The sequence below is a fragment of the Hyla sarda genome, chromosome 1 (assembly GCF_029499605.1).
Source record: "Hyla sarda isolate aHylSar1 chromosome 1, aHylSar1.hap1, whole genome shotgun sequence".
Lineage (NCBI taxonomy): Eukaryota > Metazoa > Chordata > Amphibia > Anura > Hylidae > Hyla > Hyla sarda.
The window spans coordinates 28449813-28466990 of record NC_079189.1 but is presented as its reverse complement, the minus strand read 5'-3'; the positions used below and the strand labels follow the sequence as shown (position 1 = coordinate 28466990).

The following is a 17178-nucleotide window of genomic DNA, read 5'->3' as shown; positions in this document are numbered from 1 at the left end:
ATGGGGCATTTCCGTACTCGGGAGCAATTGCACTACCTTTTTCTCCTTTTACTCCTTATGAAAATTAAAACTTATGAAAATTAAAAGTTGGTGTCTACACCAGCCTGTAAGTGTAAAAAAAATAAAAAAATTACACTAACATACTGGTGTTGCCCCATACTTTTTATTTTCACAAGAGGTAAAAGGAAAAAAAAAAGACCCCCAAAATTTGTAATGCAATTTCTCTTGAGTATGGTAATATCCCATAAAATGCTCTGCAGGTGCACAACATGGCTCAGGAGTGAGAGCGCACCATGTACATTTGAGGCCTAAATTGTTGATTTGCACAGGGGTGGCTGATTTTACAGCGGTTCTGACATAAATGCAAAAAAATAAATACCCACATGTGACCCCATTTTGGAAACAACACCCCTCATGGAATGTAACAAAGGGTATAGTGCTCCTTAACACCCCACAGGTGTTTGACGAATTTTTATTAAAGTTGGATGGGAAAATTAAAGAATTTTTTTTTTTAACTAAAATGCTGGTGTTACCCTAAATTTTTCATTTTCACAAGGGAAAATAGGAAAAAAAAGCCCCCCTCAATTTCTAACCCCATTTCTTCTAAGTAAGAACATGCCCCATATGTGGATTTAAAGTGCTCTGCGGGCGAACTACAATGCTCAGAAGAGAAGGAGCGCCATTGGGATTTTGGAGAGAAAATTTGTCCGGAATTGAAGGCCTGGGTTGTATACAAAGCCCCAATGGTGCCTGAACAATAGACCCACTCCCCCCCACCTGGTAACCCCATTTTGGAAACTACACCCCTCACATAATGTAATAAGGGGTACAGTGAGCATTTACCTTCACAGGTGTCTGACAGATTTTTGGAACAGTGGTCCCTGAAAATGAAAATTTAAATTTTAAAATTGCACAGCCCACTGTACCAGAGATCTGTCAAACACCAGTGGGGTGTAAATGCTCACTGCACCCCTTATTACATTCTGTGAGGGGTGTAGTTTCCAAAATGGGGTCACATGTGGGGGGGCCACTGTTCTGGCACCATGGGGGCTTTGTAAACGCACAAGGCCCCCGACTTCTATTCCAACCGGATTCTCTCTCCAAAAGCTCAATGGCGCTCCTCCTCTTCTTAGCATTGTAGTGCACCAGCAGAGCACTTGGTAGGAGACCTTCTATTCAATATTTGATGAGGCCTCTTCTGAGTGTACACTACGAGCATTAGAATGGGATCATTCTTGATAAATCCACATTGACATGTGGTAATCCTTTGATTTATTATTTGGTGTTGGATATAGTTTTGAGCACTCCTTTCTGATTACTCTGGTGGCTTTTAACTATAAACATTAAAAGCTAGATTTTATGGAGTTCCCCTCCGATCAGCACAAGAAATATTACTACTTTTTGTTGATTTTTTTTTACTTTAATTATCCGGGAATATATTGGTCATATGCAGACCGTACTATTATCATAGGCATATTTTTTCCTGACATAAATACATCACAGTACATTGTGCAATAAAACAATCAATAAATAGAAAGTGCGTCATAATCCTACAATACTTATGATTACAGAAGCCATAATAAAGAGCAGACAAGTACAAACCATATCTATATAATTTTGTATCTATCTCCTATCTATCTATCTATCTCAAATCTATCTATCTCATTTCTATCTTGTATCTATCTATCTTATATCTATCTATCTATCTCAAATCAATCTATCTCATTTCTATCTTGTATCTATCTATCTATCTATCTATCTCAAATCAATCTATCTATATATCTATCTAAACAATAGAAAAAGAGTTGCAGCACTGCTCAGTCCAACATAGCTATGGTGCCAGCGCCCCAAACCTGATCAGGGTTCATCCAGACAAAGAAATTCCAATGGCGCAGCACTCCAAAAAATAAGGTGCATTTATTCAAAACATGTCTCTATACAGCAAAAGAGCTGTATACAGCTGTATAGAGACATGTTTTGAATAAATGCACCTTATTTTTTGCAGTGCTGCGCCATTGGAATTTCTATATGTCTATCTATCTCGTATCTATCTAGGGCTCAAGTCCTGCAGGAACTCATGGGAACAGAGTTCCTGCACTTTTTCCATAGCAGGAACGCAGTTCCCATTAGTAGAAGTCCTGCAGAACCAGCCCTTAAAGGGGTACTCCGCACCTAGACATCTTATCCCCTATCCAAAGTATAGGGGATAAGATGTCTGATCGCGGGGGTCCTGCTGCTGGGGACCCCCGCGATCTCGGCTGCGGCATCCCAGACATCTGATGCACGGAGCGAGCTTGGCTCAGTGCCGGATGACTGGTGATGCGGGGCAGAGGCTGGTGACGTCACAGTAATACCGTCACGCCCCCTCCCATAGACTTGCATTGCACCCAACACTCAAAACAAATGCCAAGTGCAGCAGGGAGAACGTGGGGGTCCCCAGAGGCAGGACCCCCGGGATCAGACATCTTATCCCCTATCCTTTGGATAGAGTATAAGATGTCCAGTACCCCTTTAAGTGGAAATCTTGGGTGAGTTCCCACACTTTTTTTCCCAGGACTTGACCCCTGTATCTATCTATCTATCTATCTATCTCATATCTATCTATCTATCTATCTTATACCTATCTATCTATCTATCTATCTATCTATCTCTCTCATATCTATCTATCTATCTCATATCTATCTATCTATCTATCTATCTATCTCATATCTATCTATCTCATATATATCTATATATCTATCTCATATCTATCTATATTATACCTATCTATCTCAATTCTATCTATCTATGTATCCATCTATCTATCTATCTATCTCATATCTATCTTATACCTATCTATCTCATTTCTATCTATCTATCTCATATATATCTCATATCTATCTATCTATCTATCTATCTATCTCATATCTATCTATCTATCCCATATCTATCTATCTATCTCATATCTATCTATCTCATATCTATCTATCTATCTATCTATCTCATTTCTATCTATCTATCTCATATCTATCTCCTATCTATCTATCTATCTATCTATCCCATATCTATCTATCTATCTCATATCTATCTATCTCATATCTATCTATCTCATATCTATCTATCTCATATCTATCTATCTCATATCTATCTATCTCATATCTATCTATCTCATATCTATCTATCTCATATCTATCTATCTATCTCATATCTATCTATCTATCTATCTATCTCATATCTATCTATCTATCTATCTATCTATCTATCTATCTATCTCATATCTATCTATCTAGACTAAAGTTTCTGCGTTGGAGGAGTCCCTGAGAGCTGTTTGTACCGATGAGGATTTTACACAACTGATGGAGAGACAATCTACTTTTTAGCAGAAAATGAAACCGGATTTACAAAATACTACACGCCATAAATGGCACCGCGACAACCAGGACTATCTTAATGACCCAGTTTATATTTGGGGACCTACAGCAGGTACAGGCAGAAGATCGCGTAAAATTAGGGAATCAAAAAAATGACTTTCAAACGAATGCCAATACTGAGACTAACTTACCTTCTGTTTCATCCCTGAAAAAGGTTACTACTGACCATGCTGATTTTTTAGATGCAGATCCAGGCCTATCCACCAACGTACCAGATGCGGCGGCCACCGCCACAGACGATCCTATAAAGACAAGGACACAAAAGAATTCCAAAGGGATCCAACCCAAGCTTGTATTCAGGAAGAAACCGCAAAAATGAATGCGGTAAATATTCCTTCAGTGACTCTTACTTCTGACCAACTTGATTTACTTTCTAAAGGTCTTAGCTTCTGCCCGTCTGAGGGAACGGACTGGTTACAACTTGATTTGGATCTGGTCCAATTCTTCAGGCGACTGAAGCTAAAAATATGGTTCCATTTGAACCGAGTGGTGGATCGTGAATTTCATCCTTCTGAGAGTTTTTTGATTTTGATTTTACCTCTGCTACTAATTTTTCACCTGTGGTTAATTCAAGTGCATTTGATACATATTGTCAACTAGTGAAATCAGATATTGAGTCTATTCGGAACACGCATGACCAATTTAGACATCCCAATGTGTCTAGGAAACAGACACTTGCCCTGAATGACTTGGTCCATGATCACAATCTGGTGGTCAAGCCAGCTGATAAAGGCGGGGCCATCGTGAGAGCGCTCCATAAAAGAGAGCGCTCCAGAGCGTAAAACTGCCCAGGTGAGAGTGACAATTGATTGGAAGAAACCCTTACCACAGGCGGTTGTGTGAGTTCGCACCCAACAATGGTCAGCGTGAGTGAGGATAAGACCCAGTTTGCAGCCTCCCAACCAAACGAGCAGTAGTGAGTGAAGACTTCCAGAGGACGGTGAGTTACCGCGGTGCTGACCAGGGATAGGCATGTCAGGTAAGTAGAAAGGAAGGATTTTATTTAAAACAATGCAACGCGTTTCACCGCACTTGCGACGTGAGGTCGCAGAAACATTGTTCTGTATTGCACTGGATTGATGGAATAAAAAAAAAAAAAAATTTCAATACTCCTATGTGTGCTGCTGTTCCTTGGACATTATTGAAAAGAAGCTATTGACCAGAGCTCCCCCACAGCCTGCACCTATACTTCTCTACTACTTTGGTTGCGCTGCTCTCCTGGAATTTTTATTCATCTATCTATTTGTCTATCGTCCAAGGCAAGACCACTTCCAGATCATGCAGGTGACCTATAGTGTTGCTCACGAATATTCGCAATTCGAATATTCCTTGCGAATATCGCATATTCGCGAATATTACAAATTTCACGATTAAAATTCGCTATTACAAACTGTTTTAAAAACTGAGCACATTGTAGGGATCTCCTTCGACTGATAAATGCAAGGCTTGTATCATTTCATTAAAGACCCAGGGATGAGACTGAGGCGAAAGGTTTATGCAATGCGAATATTCGTGGAAATTCCGCCCTTCTTATGCCTGTGAGCCAATGAGAGTTCTGCAAGCACAGTTGTCAGAGCTTAGCAACGTCCCTAGCAATGTCCCTCGCATGATGTTATAGCGCGCATGCGCAAATGAGCGAAATTTCGCTATTAATTTCGCATTCGCAATAGCGAAATTTCGCCATTCAAAAAAACGTCACGAATATAACCAATATTCGAATTTCATGAATATGGGACGAATATTCGTCCTCATATTCGCGAAATATCGTGACTTCGAATACGGCCTATGCCGCTCATCACTAGTGACCTACCAGCATGCAATCGCTGGAATAAACTTCCACATAATGTATGGTCACAGCAAAAAATATCACGGAGGTCCGGTAATAGAAGGAAGGCTTCCAATTTTATTCACGCCATAAAGTGTACAAGTGCAACGTTTCGGCAGGACTGCCTTTGTCAAGCATACAAAACTTACAAAATGCCATTCTTAAATATAGTAAGGTACAAAGTGCATTATATCTTTCTTGACTAAACGTAGAGCCTTTCTTCTCTGATTGGAGGTTAAAGGAGTACTCCGGCGCGCAATTTTTTCCTTTTATCCCGTCCGGGCTGCAAAATAAACTAAAACACACTCTCTTACCTGCCAACGAGCCCCCGGCGCTCCGGTACACTCCGGTACAGGTGTTCAGTCCCCGGCTGTATTCTTCTTACTTCCTGTTAGCCCGGCACGTCACATGGAGCTTCAGCCTATCACTGGCTGAGGCGGGACATCGCTGCGGCCGCCGATAGGCTGAAGCTCCGTGTGACGTGCCGGCTAACAGGAAGTAAGAAGAATACAGCCCGGGGACCGAACACCTGTACCGGAGTGTACCGGAGCTCCGGGGGCTTGTTGGCAGGTAGGAGAAAGTGTGTTTTCTTTTATTTTGCAGCCCGCACGGGATAAAAGGAAAAAAGTGCGCGCCGGAGTACTCCTTTAATAGTGACATCATCATGTTCTCTATATATTGTATACACTTTGCTGTAGGTAAGAATCTGCACTTTATTATTAATGTCCGTTGATGTTTTGATGATGTCACTATTAACCTCCAATCTGTGAAGAAGAAAAAAAAAGAATATTTGTCATAACGAATATATTTAGCTATATTCTAAATATTCACAAAAAGTGCCGATATTCACGATAAAAAAGTTGCTATTCGAATATTCGCGCTCAACACTACAAACTACTCTGCGCTTCGGGAACTTCATGAACTCCAGCAATAATGTTTCAACAAATTGTTAGTGCTGCAATATATGATTGGCTGTGGTGGGACCAGAGATAACGCACCATGGGGGCCAACCAGGGGAAGTGACTATAGTGTTAAAACTTTAATCTTCGTGTAAGATTGTGACTTGCAAAATTTACAACATATTGGGGGGAGATTTATCAAAACCTGTCCAGAGAAAAAGTTGCCCAGTTGCCCATAGCAACCAATCAGATCGCTTCTTTCATTTTGTTGAGCTGATTGGTTGCTATGGGCAACTGGGCAACTTTTCCTCTGGACAGGTTTTGATAAATCTCCTTCATTGCGTTTATTATGACAGCGATCCCTCGACTTACAATGGCCTCAACATACAATAGGTTTAACATACGATGGTCTTTTCTGGACCATTGTAACTTGAAGCCAGACTCAACATACAATGTACGGACAGTCCAGATCTGCGAAACATGTCACAACTGGAGGAACTGACCAATCAGAATGGGCATTTTACTGGTAAATCACCTGTATTACTGAAGTGCATACACTGACTGGCTGTCTGGTAGCGCCCCCTACAGTACAGGGAGGAACTACAAGTTCTGTACTACTCCTTACCTGTGCCAGGGTTAGCTGCACCTTTTGGACACCAAGTAAGGGCGGCTCCATTTGGGACACTGTGTGTACTGTATAGGACCCTGAAGAAGCTCCTGTCCTACATAAACGATTGTTTCCCAACCAGTGTGCCTCCAGCTGTTGCAAAACTACAACTCCTAGCATGCCCGGACAGCTGTTGGCTGTCCGGGCATGCTGGGAGTTGTAGTTTTGCAACAGCTGGAGGAACCCTGGTTGGGAAACACTGACATAGATAGTGATTTACAGCTCCCAGCAGCTCTTTCGTACTTTTATATGTAAGGACTTGCTTAAAGGGGTGCTCCGGTAAAAAACTTGTTCATTTTATTTTTTTAAATCAACTGGTGCCAGAAAGTTAAACAGATTTGTAAATTACTTCTATTAAAAAATCTTAATCCTTCCTGTACTTATTAGCTGCTGAATACTACAGAGGAAATTATTTTCCGTTTGAAGCACAGAGCTGTCTGCTGACACCATGAGCACAGTGCTCTCTGCTGAAATCTCTGTCCATTTTAGGAACTGCCAGCATAAAAGGAAACATATGCTGTTCTGGACCGTTCCTAAAATGGACAGAGATGTCAGCAGAGAGCACTGTGGTCATGATGTCAGCAGAGAGCACTGTGGTCATGATGTCAGCAGAGAGCTCTGTGTTTCAAAAAGAAAAGAATTCCCGCTGTAGTATTCAGCAGCTAATAAGTACAGGAAGGATTAAGATTTTTTAATAGAAGTAATTTACAAATCTGTTTAACTTTCTGGCACCAGTTGATTTAAAAAAAAATAAAAAATAGTTTTTCACTGGAGTACCCCTTTTAATCTGTATTAGTTATCTACTTATTATTTTTTTTTAACTGTTTATTTATTGTTTTACCTTAATTCTCACTTTTTCCTATTTTTGGATGACATTTTGGGGCTTCGGAACCAATTACCAGGTTTCCATAGAGTTATGGCCTCAACATACAATGGTTTCAACATACAATGGTCGTCCTGGAACCAATTAATATTGTAACTTGAGGGAATCACTGTATCATTATTATAATTTTTTTTTTTTTTTTTACAAATTATTATGAATCTGATCAACCACATTATGGAAAAGCTGATATGTTGTTGTGTGTTGTGTTAAGTTTCGTATAAACTAACTGGGTTGACGGCGTTGATAACACTTGGTATATGACTTTAGTTGAAATAATGTAAAGAAATGGAAACCTGGTAAGACAGTGATGTATATTTAGAGTGAGGAAGAAGTGGCTGTGTAGCCGTCAGTGACAGATCTGAAGGGTGTTGTGAATACATCAGTATGTGTGGGAGTCTGTATGTACAGTTTATCTCGCTGTATTGATCGGCATCACAGCGATGTAATACAAGGAGAGGACTGACTGGTTTCCAGACTGGAAGCCTCTGACTATCGATTACGACCAACCGAGAAAACAAATGAAGAACAAAAGAGATTTCAACATAAATATGCAGGAAGCGGTGACACCGTATTAATATCAGGGCCAACACCGGCTGACAGTGCGGTCATCCGAGTGAGAAGGAGCGGATCCGAGGGGTCTTGTCTTCTCAATTGTTCTCCTGATAATCCTTTAAAGGGGTACTCCGCTGTTCAGCATTTGGAACAAAATGTTCCGAATGCTTAGAGCCGATGCCGGGAGCTCGTGATGTCATTGCCCTGCCCCTCATGACAGGAAATTCAGAAGGAACCAGGATAACAGGAAATTCAGCAGGAGAGAGGGTGACAGGAGGTACAACAAGGGGCTTGGTGCTAGCTGGCAGTACTAGAGGTGGCAACAGAGTTCTTACATGTGCCGCCTGTGCAGGAGCATGATGCTCAGCCAAATGTGCAGTGGTCCCTTAAGATACAATATTAATTGGTTCCAGGTTGACAGTTGTAAGTTAAGACCATAACTCTATGAAATCCTGATAATTGATTTCAAAGTCCAATCAAAGAGCAGTACAGTACCGCACTATACCGTAGGTAGGCGCTACCAGACAGCCAGTCAGTGCATACGCTTCAGTAATACAGGTGTTTTACCAGTGAATGCCCATTCTGATTGGTCAGTTCTTCCAGCCGTTGACACATTTTGCAGATCTGGACTGTCCAAATTATGGTATGGTGAGTCTGGTTTCAAGTCACAATGATCATTGTGTGTTAAAAATAATATAATCTGAGGCCATTGTAACTTGAGGGACCTCTGTAAAGTCCTCGGGAACCTCTGAATAAGAGAAAATGCAAAAAGCGCTAGCACCAGCCACCACCAGGGGCAGCACAGAGCAGCATGGCTCTCAGCACAGGTGGCTCAACGCTAGATTCATCGGCTGGCGGGTGCATCTTATCGCTATACAGCTGCTCAGGCTGACAAACACCTATGCACCTGGATGAAATTCTCAGTCGCCATGCCGACCTGGCACTTGGAATTTGTTGAGCCCTGAAGTATTGCTGATTGTGGACTGAACCAATGCAAAGTCACTACCCACAATAATGGACTGATCTTACAAAGCAGCACATAACCTTATGGGTGTATTCACATGGGAGCACATGCGCAGCGTATTTGACACTGGCAGTCACAAGCGGACACACAGAGCTACAGCAGCAGCAGGGAGCTCGCTCTGCCGTAACTCTGTGTGTACCGTGGCGTCAAATATGCTGCGGATGAGCTCCTGTGTGAATACACCCTATATCTAGAATGTATAAAAGGGGGTAGGCAAAGTCAACAAGTTATCACAGAACATACAAAAAGACAAAGGGGGAGATTTATCAAAACCTGTCCAGAGGAGAAGTTGCTGAGTTGCCCTTAGTAACCAATCAGATCGCTTCATTTTTGAAAAGGCCTCTGAAAAATGAAAGAAGCGATTGGTTGCTATGGGCAACTCAGCAACTTTTTCTCTGGACAGGTTTTGATAAATCTCCTCCCAAAATATAGTAAATCTCACTTCATTCGGTCAAAAATATTGAAAGCATAAAGATTAAAATTTTGTGTGTTTTTATTCCTGTTATAAAATATCAATAAATCACAAATAAATGTTCCAAAAAACATAATAAAACATATATAAATCGTGTGTATATATACATTGCGAATCCAACTAATGCAAAGGGGAATTGTTGGTCCCCTTACGGAAAACCCACAATGCTCCTAAAATAACACAAAACTGACCAAAATAATAATGAATAAGAATTCACTGAAAATTAATACAAATTAAAAAAAAATCATTAAACTGTCCTAGACAAAAATGATGATACCCCTAGAATAGGAAATACCTTGACAATAGGGACTTTTAATAGTAAGGTGTGTCCTGCCATTAGAGTCATAGGTGTCATCAAACTTGTTAAAGGAGTACTGTAGTGGAATATAACTTATCCCCAATCTGAAGTTATAGATCGAGGGGGGTCCGACCTCTGGGGCCCCACGCGATCTCCTGTACAGGGCTGCTGCAGTCTGCAGAAAGTGCTGTGCCGTCCCCAGCAGGAAGCTGACAAGCCCCCTCAATGTATCTCTATGGGATACATGGACAGAACGCCCCCTTTCTGCGGACTGCCATGGCCCTGTACAGGAGATTGCAGGGGCCCCTAACAGTTAGACCCCCCACAATCTATGACTTATCCCCTATCCTTCAAATACTTTTTCAGCCTCTAGTGCCCGCAGGCAGGATCACTAGAATTCAGAAGCGCCAGGAGACCTCAGAGCTAGGACGCCTATGACAGTAACACACCACAGGGGTCCTACTTTGTCCCATCACCTTCTTCCCCATCGGCCTGCCGTGGCACACCTGGCTGCACACCATTTGGGAACCACTGCACTAGAGTCTTTTTTTTGCCTTCTTCTGGATCAATACTATAGGGAAATAGGCTGTACAAGATGAATGCAGAGGATACCTATAGGGGGTCTGAAGTGGAAAGCAAACCTCATAGAGTTGGAGAACAACCAAGTATATGGTGTCTCGGCACCAATGGCTGTCCTGTGGGTAGAGATTGCCTCGGACACCCTTTCTTACTGTTTACTGGGCCCACTGTTTCATTATTTAACTTTGCTATATTCTGTGATATTGTTATGTTATGTATTTCATTACGGACTGTACCCTTAAGAGGTGGAGACAGAGTGACTAGGTGACTTTGACTCTCCAATGGGAGATCCCCAACCTTACCCCCTAATGTACTGTAGGGGGGAAGGAGAGTCGGTTCTCAGTCTAGTCAGTCTAGTGTGAGCTGCAGTGAGGAGAAGGAGAGTGTGTTTTAGCTACCAAGGTGAGGAGAAACCTAAGGGAGAAGAAGTCTGCTAAATTCCACAGCCATCCTAAATCTCAGGAAAAGTACCCGGTGTGCAGATGAATTGTCAAAGCCTGGCGGTAAGCAAAAGCTCAGTGGAGAAAATCTCTACTTTAGTCAGTTAGTCAAGTTAAAGCTTTCATTCAGCGTGTTCTGCCACTAATCTTCAGGCTGCATTCAACGGCCACTATAACTCCCAGAAAGGCGATATTCTTCTCGGCTTCCACTTTGCCCATCTCACTGCACAAACTTCCGTGTTGTAAAAGACCTACTACCTTGATCATCAGTAAAAACACAGTTATCCATAACCTGGCATCAGTGTATTTATTATACTGTGTCTGGCCCAGGAGAAGCTGTTGTATCCTCGGACCACGTAAGTTGACTGTGCCCTGGCATCACAAAGTGATACATCTAACCTCTAGTTTGTCTTTTATTTGGCCACCAAACGTATGAGCTTCACTATGAGGAATATAATAAAAGAGAAGTAGTTGAGTCCGTGACATTTCTCACAAGGGTAACAGACACTATCTTCACATATTTACTCAGTAAATTCGCTTCTGCAAGATCTGTATATTCTTATATATTTCTTGACCTAGATCTCAACCTTCTTCTAGAAAATGACACTACTGTTATTTTTATTCTGTTAAAGAAATCAGTAAGAGGGGCAAATACTTTTTCCTGGCACTGTACAGCTCAAACGTAAGATCCCTTTAGGTGCCAGTGATAATCCATAGCCAATAATTCACCCCTCAGACCACTTCTGTTTCCGACTATTAATTTTCCGCACATTACTTAGTCGTATACCAATTGAATTTTTGCATCTTAAAAGAAAACAATACCCTTTTTTTTTTTTTACGTGAAAAGCAATTTGTCTTAAGTGTGCAGCATGTTTACGCCTGGAATTACAGGTTCTTAACTCATTGTTCCTTCACTGTCAGAAACTGAAAGCTTCTAAATTGCTGTTGATGGTAAAGATGTTCTTGAGACTCAATAATCTGCAGCACTTCATGATAAGTCACCGCAGATGAAGGGGGTAAGGACAAGTATCGAGAAACTGGAGGAGAGGAATGAGCCATTTATTCCTATCATCACACAATGTATGATTAGATATGACATCAAACCAAATAGGATTTCTGGTTATGAATCGGCAGAAGATTCTACGCTTCGCTGTTTTGTAGGTGTCAGTATCACTTGTATTGCTATCAAAACATTGCCTGCCCTCTGCTTAGACATCGAATAACACTCAGACTGCACTATATAATACCATGATGGCAAACAATGCATCTAAAATGCCAACTGCTCTGTATAAATGGGCACCATAATGGATCAGTGGTTAGTGTTATGGTCATGGGCTTCATTCCAACCAAGGGCAACATCACAGTGAAGTTCGTAAATCTTACACATGATTGAGTCAATCTCCTCTAGTAGGTTCCCCATGACAATTTTCCTAGTGTAATGTTTCTCTTACCTATCATGGCTGCTGGTCCAGGAAAAGCCGAGGGCTGACACACAACTGTTGCGTCATTGAGCGCTCCACCATTTCACTCTCAATCGAGGAGCATAGGGAAAGTGATAAAATAGCGGAGGAGGTATCATGAAGTACATAGGGCGAAGCTTTGACCACCGCGTATGCAGACCAAGGGATCTACTGACCAAGGGATCTACTGCCATCCCAATAGCAGATCTAATTCAGCCCCCATAAGTCGGAATGGAGGAAAAGAGAGTCTTATGGACTGTGAGCAATGAGAAAACATTGGTCTTGGAAAATTACTGTAGGTAATTTCCTTCACCTCCAGTGTACATGGCATGGCGGGGCACGGGAACAAATATTCAAGACATTTTTTTGCCTGAGAATTAGGAACCAAGTTGTGTGAAAGAGCCATTATTATTATTTAGGACCTGGGAAGTTTTCTGCAATGGTTGAACTTTATGAGAAAAATTTCTGTGCACCCCATAAAGTGACAGTATACTCTTCTGTTAGGACTTGTGCCGGAGTGAGGTGCTAAACTGCGCCCCGTGCATTTTTACATCGGCCCCTCGCCTTAGCTGTACGGTTATTTCACAACATAAAGCAAGAGGAGAGGAAAGGTAGAGGTGGGCAGGATGAAGTTCTGTACCTCCCTCGCCCCGTACACAGCTCCCTCCTCTGCCCCTCGGGAGGAGGATGTAGATTTTCACAGCCCCACTCCTGGATGAACATTTTGATCTACGTCTAGGAGCAGGGCTGTAAAAATCTCTACTTGTGGTTGTGTGACTGAGCCATTGTGTAAATATAAGTCCAGGGGGCTACGTTTCATGCACCTTCCTCAGGAGGAGAGGGATTCTCATTGTTACGCCGAGCGCTCCGGGTCCCCGCTCCTCCCCGGAGCGCTCGCTTCACTCCCTCCGCTGCAGCGCTCCGGTCACGTCCTCTGACCCGGGGCGCTGCGATCCTGCTGCCAGCCGGGATGCGATTCGCGATGCGGGTAGCGCCCGCTCGCGATGCGCACCCCGGCTCCCCTACCTGACTCGCTCCCCGTCTGTTCTGTCCCGGCGCGCGCGGCCCCGCTCCCTAGGGCGCGCGCGCGCCGGGTCTCTGCGATTTAAAGGGCCACTGCGCCGCTGATTGGCGCAGTGGTTCCAATTAGGGTTTTCACCTGTGCACTTCCCTATATTACCTCACTTCCCTTGCACTCCCTTGCCGGATCTTGTTGCCTTAGTGCCAGTGAAAGCGTTCCTTGTGTGTTCCTTGCCTGTGTTTCCAGACCTTCTGCCGTTGCCCCTGACTACGATCCTTGCTGCCTGCCCCGACCTTCTGCTACGTCCGACCTTGCTTCTGCCTACTCCCTTGTACCGCGCCTATCTTCAGCAGCCAGAGAGGTGAGCCGTTGCTAGTGGATACGACCTGGTCACTACCGCCGCAGCAAGACCATCCCGCTTTGCGGCGGGCTCTGGTGAAAACCAGTAGTGGCTTAGAACCGGTCCACTAGCACGGTCCACGCCAATCCCTCTCTGGCACAGAGGGTCCACTACCTGCCAGCCGGCATCGTGACAGTAGATCCGGCCATGGATCCCGCTGAAGTTCCTCTGCCAGTTGTCGCTGACCTCACCACGGTGGTCGCCCAGCAGTCACAACAGATAGCGCAACAAGGCCAACAGCTGTCTCAACTGACCGTTATGCTACAACAGTTGCTACCACAGCTTCAGCAGTCATCTCCTCCGCCAGCTCCTGCACCTCCTCCGCAGCGAGTGGCCGCTCCTGGGATACGCTTATCCTTGCCGGATAAATTTGATGGGGACTCTAAGTTTTGCCGTGGCTTTCTTTCCCAATGTTCCCTGCATCTGGAGATGATGTCGGACCTGTTTCCCACTGAAAGGTCTAAGGTGGCTTTCGTAGTCAGTCTCCTGTCCGGAAAAGCCCTGTCATGGGCCACACCGCTCTGGGACCGCAATGACCCCGTCACTGCCTCTGTACACTCCTTCTTCTCGGAAATCCGAAGTGTCTTTGAGGAACCTGCCCGAGCCTCTTCTGCTGAGACTGCCCTGTTGAACCTGGTCCAGGGTAATTCTTCCGTTGGCGAGTATGCCGTACAATTCCGTACACTTGCTTCAGAATTGTCCTGGAATAATGAGGCCCTCTGCGCGACCTTCAAAAAAGGCCTATCCAGCAACATTAAAGATGTTCTGGCCGCACGAGAAATTCCTGCTAATCTACATGAACTTATTCACCTAGCCACTCGCATTGACATGCGTTTTTCTGAAAGGCGTCAGGAACTCCGCCAAGATATGGACTCTGTTCGCACGAGGCGTTTCGTCTCCTCGGCTCCTTTCTCCTCTGGTCCCCTGCAATCTGTTCCTGTGCCTCCCGCCGTGGAGGCTATGCAGGTCGACCGGTCTCGCCTGACACCTCAAGAGAGGACACGACGCCGTATGGAGAACCTCTGCCTGTACTGTGCTAGTACCGAACACTTCCTGAGGGATTGTCCTATCCGTCCTCCCCGCCTGGAAAGACGTACGCTGACTCCGCACAAAGGTGAGACAGTCCTTGATGTCTACTCTGCTTCTCCACGTCTTACTGTGCCTGTGCGGATGTCTGCCTCTGCCTTCTCCTTCTCTACAGTGGCCTTCTTGGACTCTGGATCTGCAGGAAATTTTATTTTGGCCTCTCTCGTCAACAGGTTCAACATCCCAGTGACCAGTCTCGCCAGACCCCTCTACATCAATTGTGTAAATAATGAAAGATTGGACTGTACCATACGTTTCCGCACGGAGCCCCTTCTTATGAGCATCGGATCTCATCATGAGAGGATTGAACTTTTGGTCCTCCCCAATTGCACCTCGGAGATTCTCCTTGGACTTCCCTGGCTTCAACTTCATTCCCCAACCCTGGATTGGTCCACTGGGGAGATCAAGAGTTGGGGGTCCTCTTGTTCCAAGAACTGTCTAAAACCGGTTCCCAGTAACCCTTGCCGTAACTCTGTGGTTCCTCCAGTAACCGGTCTCCCTAAGGCCTATATGGACTTCGCGGATGTTTTCTGCAAAAAACAAGCTGAGACTCTACCTCCTCACAGGCCTTATGATTGCCCTATCGACCTCCTCCCGGGTACTACTCCACCCCGGGGCAGAATTTATCCTCTCTCTGCCCCAGAGACTCTTGCCATGTCCGAATACGTCCAGGAGAATCTAAAAAAGGGCTTTATCCGTAAATCCTCCTCTCCTGCCGGAGCCGGATTTTTCTTTGTGTCCAAAAAAGATGGCTCCCTACGTCCTTGCATTGACTACCGCGGTCTTAATAAAATCACGGTTAAGAACCGCTACCCCTTACCCCTCATCTCTGAACTCTTTGATCGCCTCCAAGGTGCCCACATCTTCACTAAATTGGACTTAAGAGGCGCCTATAACCTCATCCGCATCAGAGAGGGGGACGAGTGGAAAACGGCATTTAACACCAGAGATGGACACTTTGAGTATCTGGTCATGCCCTTTGGACTGTGCAATGCCCCTGCCGTCTTCCAAGACTTTGTCAATGAAATTTTTCGTGATCTGTTATACTCCTGTGTTGTGGTATATCTGGACGATATCCTAATTTTTTCTGCCAATCTAGAAGAACACCGCCAGCATGTCCGTATGGTTCTTCAGAGACTTCGTGACAACCAACTCTATGCCAAAATTGAGAAATGTCTGTTTGAATGCCAATCTCTTCCTTTTCTAGGATATTTGGTCTCCGGCCAGGGACTACAGATGGATCCAGACAAACTCTCTGCCGTCTTAAATTGGCCACGCCCCTCCGGACTCCGTGCTATCCAACGCTTTTTGGGGTTCGCCAATTATTACAGGCAATTTATTCCACATTTTTCTACCATTGTGGCTCCTATCGTGGCTTTAACCAAGAAAAATGCTGATCCCAAGTCCTGGCCTCCTCAAGCAGAAGACTCCTTTAAACGACTCAAGTCTGCCTTTTCTTCGGCTCCCGTGCTCTCCAGACCTGACCCTTCCAAACCCTTCCTATTGGAGGTTGATGCCTCCTCAGTAGGAGCTGGAGCTGTTCTTCTACAAAAAAATCCTTCCGGGCATGCTGTCACTTGTGGTTTTTTCTCTAGGACCTTCTCTCCAGCGGAGAGGAACTACTCCATCGGGGATCGAGAGCTTCTAGCCATTAAATTAGCACTTGAGGAATGGAGGCATCTGCTGGAGGGATCAAGATTTCCTGTTATTATCTACACCGACCACAAGAACCTCTCCTACCTCCAGTCGGCCCAACGGCTAAATCCTCGCCAGGCCCGGTGGTCTCTGTTCTTTGCCCGATTTAATTTTGAGATTCACTTTCGTCCTGCCGATAAGAACATTAGGGCCGATGCTCTCTCTCGTTCCTCGGATGCCTCAGAAGTTGATCTCCCTCCGCAACACATCATTCCACCTGACTGCCTGATCTCCACTTCTCCTGCCTCCATCAGGCAGACTCCTCCAGGAAAGACCTTTGTTTCTCCACGCCAACGCCTCGGAATCCTCAAATGGGGTCACTCCTCCCATCTCGCAGGTCATGCGGGCATCAAGAAATCTGTGCAACTCATCTCCCGCTTCTATTGGTGGCCGACTCTGGAGACGGATGTTGGGGACTTTGTGCGAGCCTGCACTATCTGTGCCCGGGATAAGACTCCTCGCCAGAA

General features: G+C 44.4%; 1 protein-coding gene across 1 annotated transcript in view; it reads left to right on the top strand.

Moving 5' to 3' along the window:
• The first annotated feature begins 3711 nt into the window (after positions 1-3711).
• Positions 3712-17178, top strand: part of LOC130275334 (uncharacterized) — a 116763-nt gene continuing 103296 nt past the window's right edge. Inside the window, exon 1 of the mRNA XM_056523584.1 lies at positions 3712-3734. Within this exon, the coding sequence (XP_056379559.1) occupies positions 3730-3734 (5 nt within the window). The 5' untranslated portion in view covers positions 3712-3729. The remainder of the gene's footprint in view (positions 3735-17178) is intronic.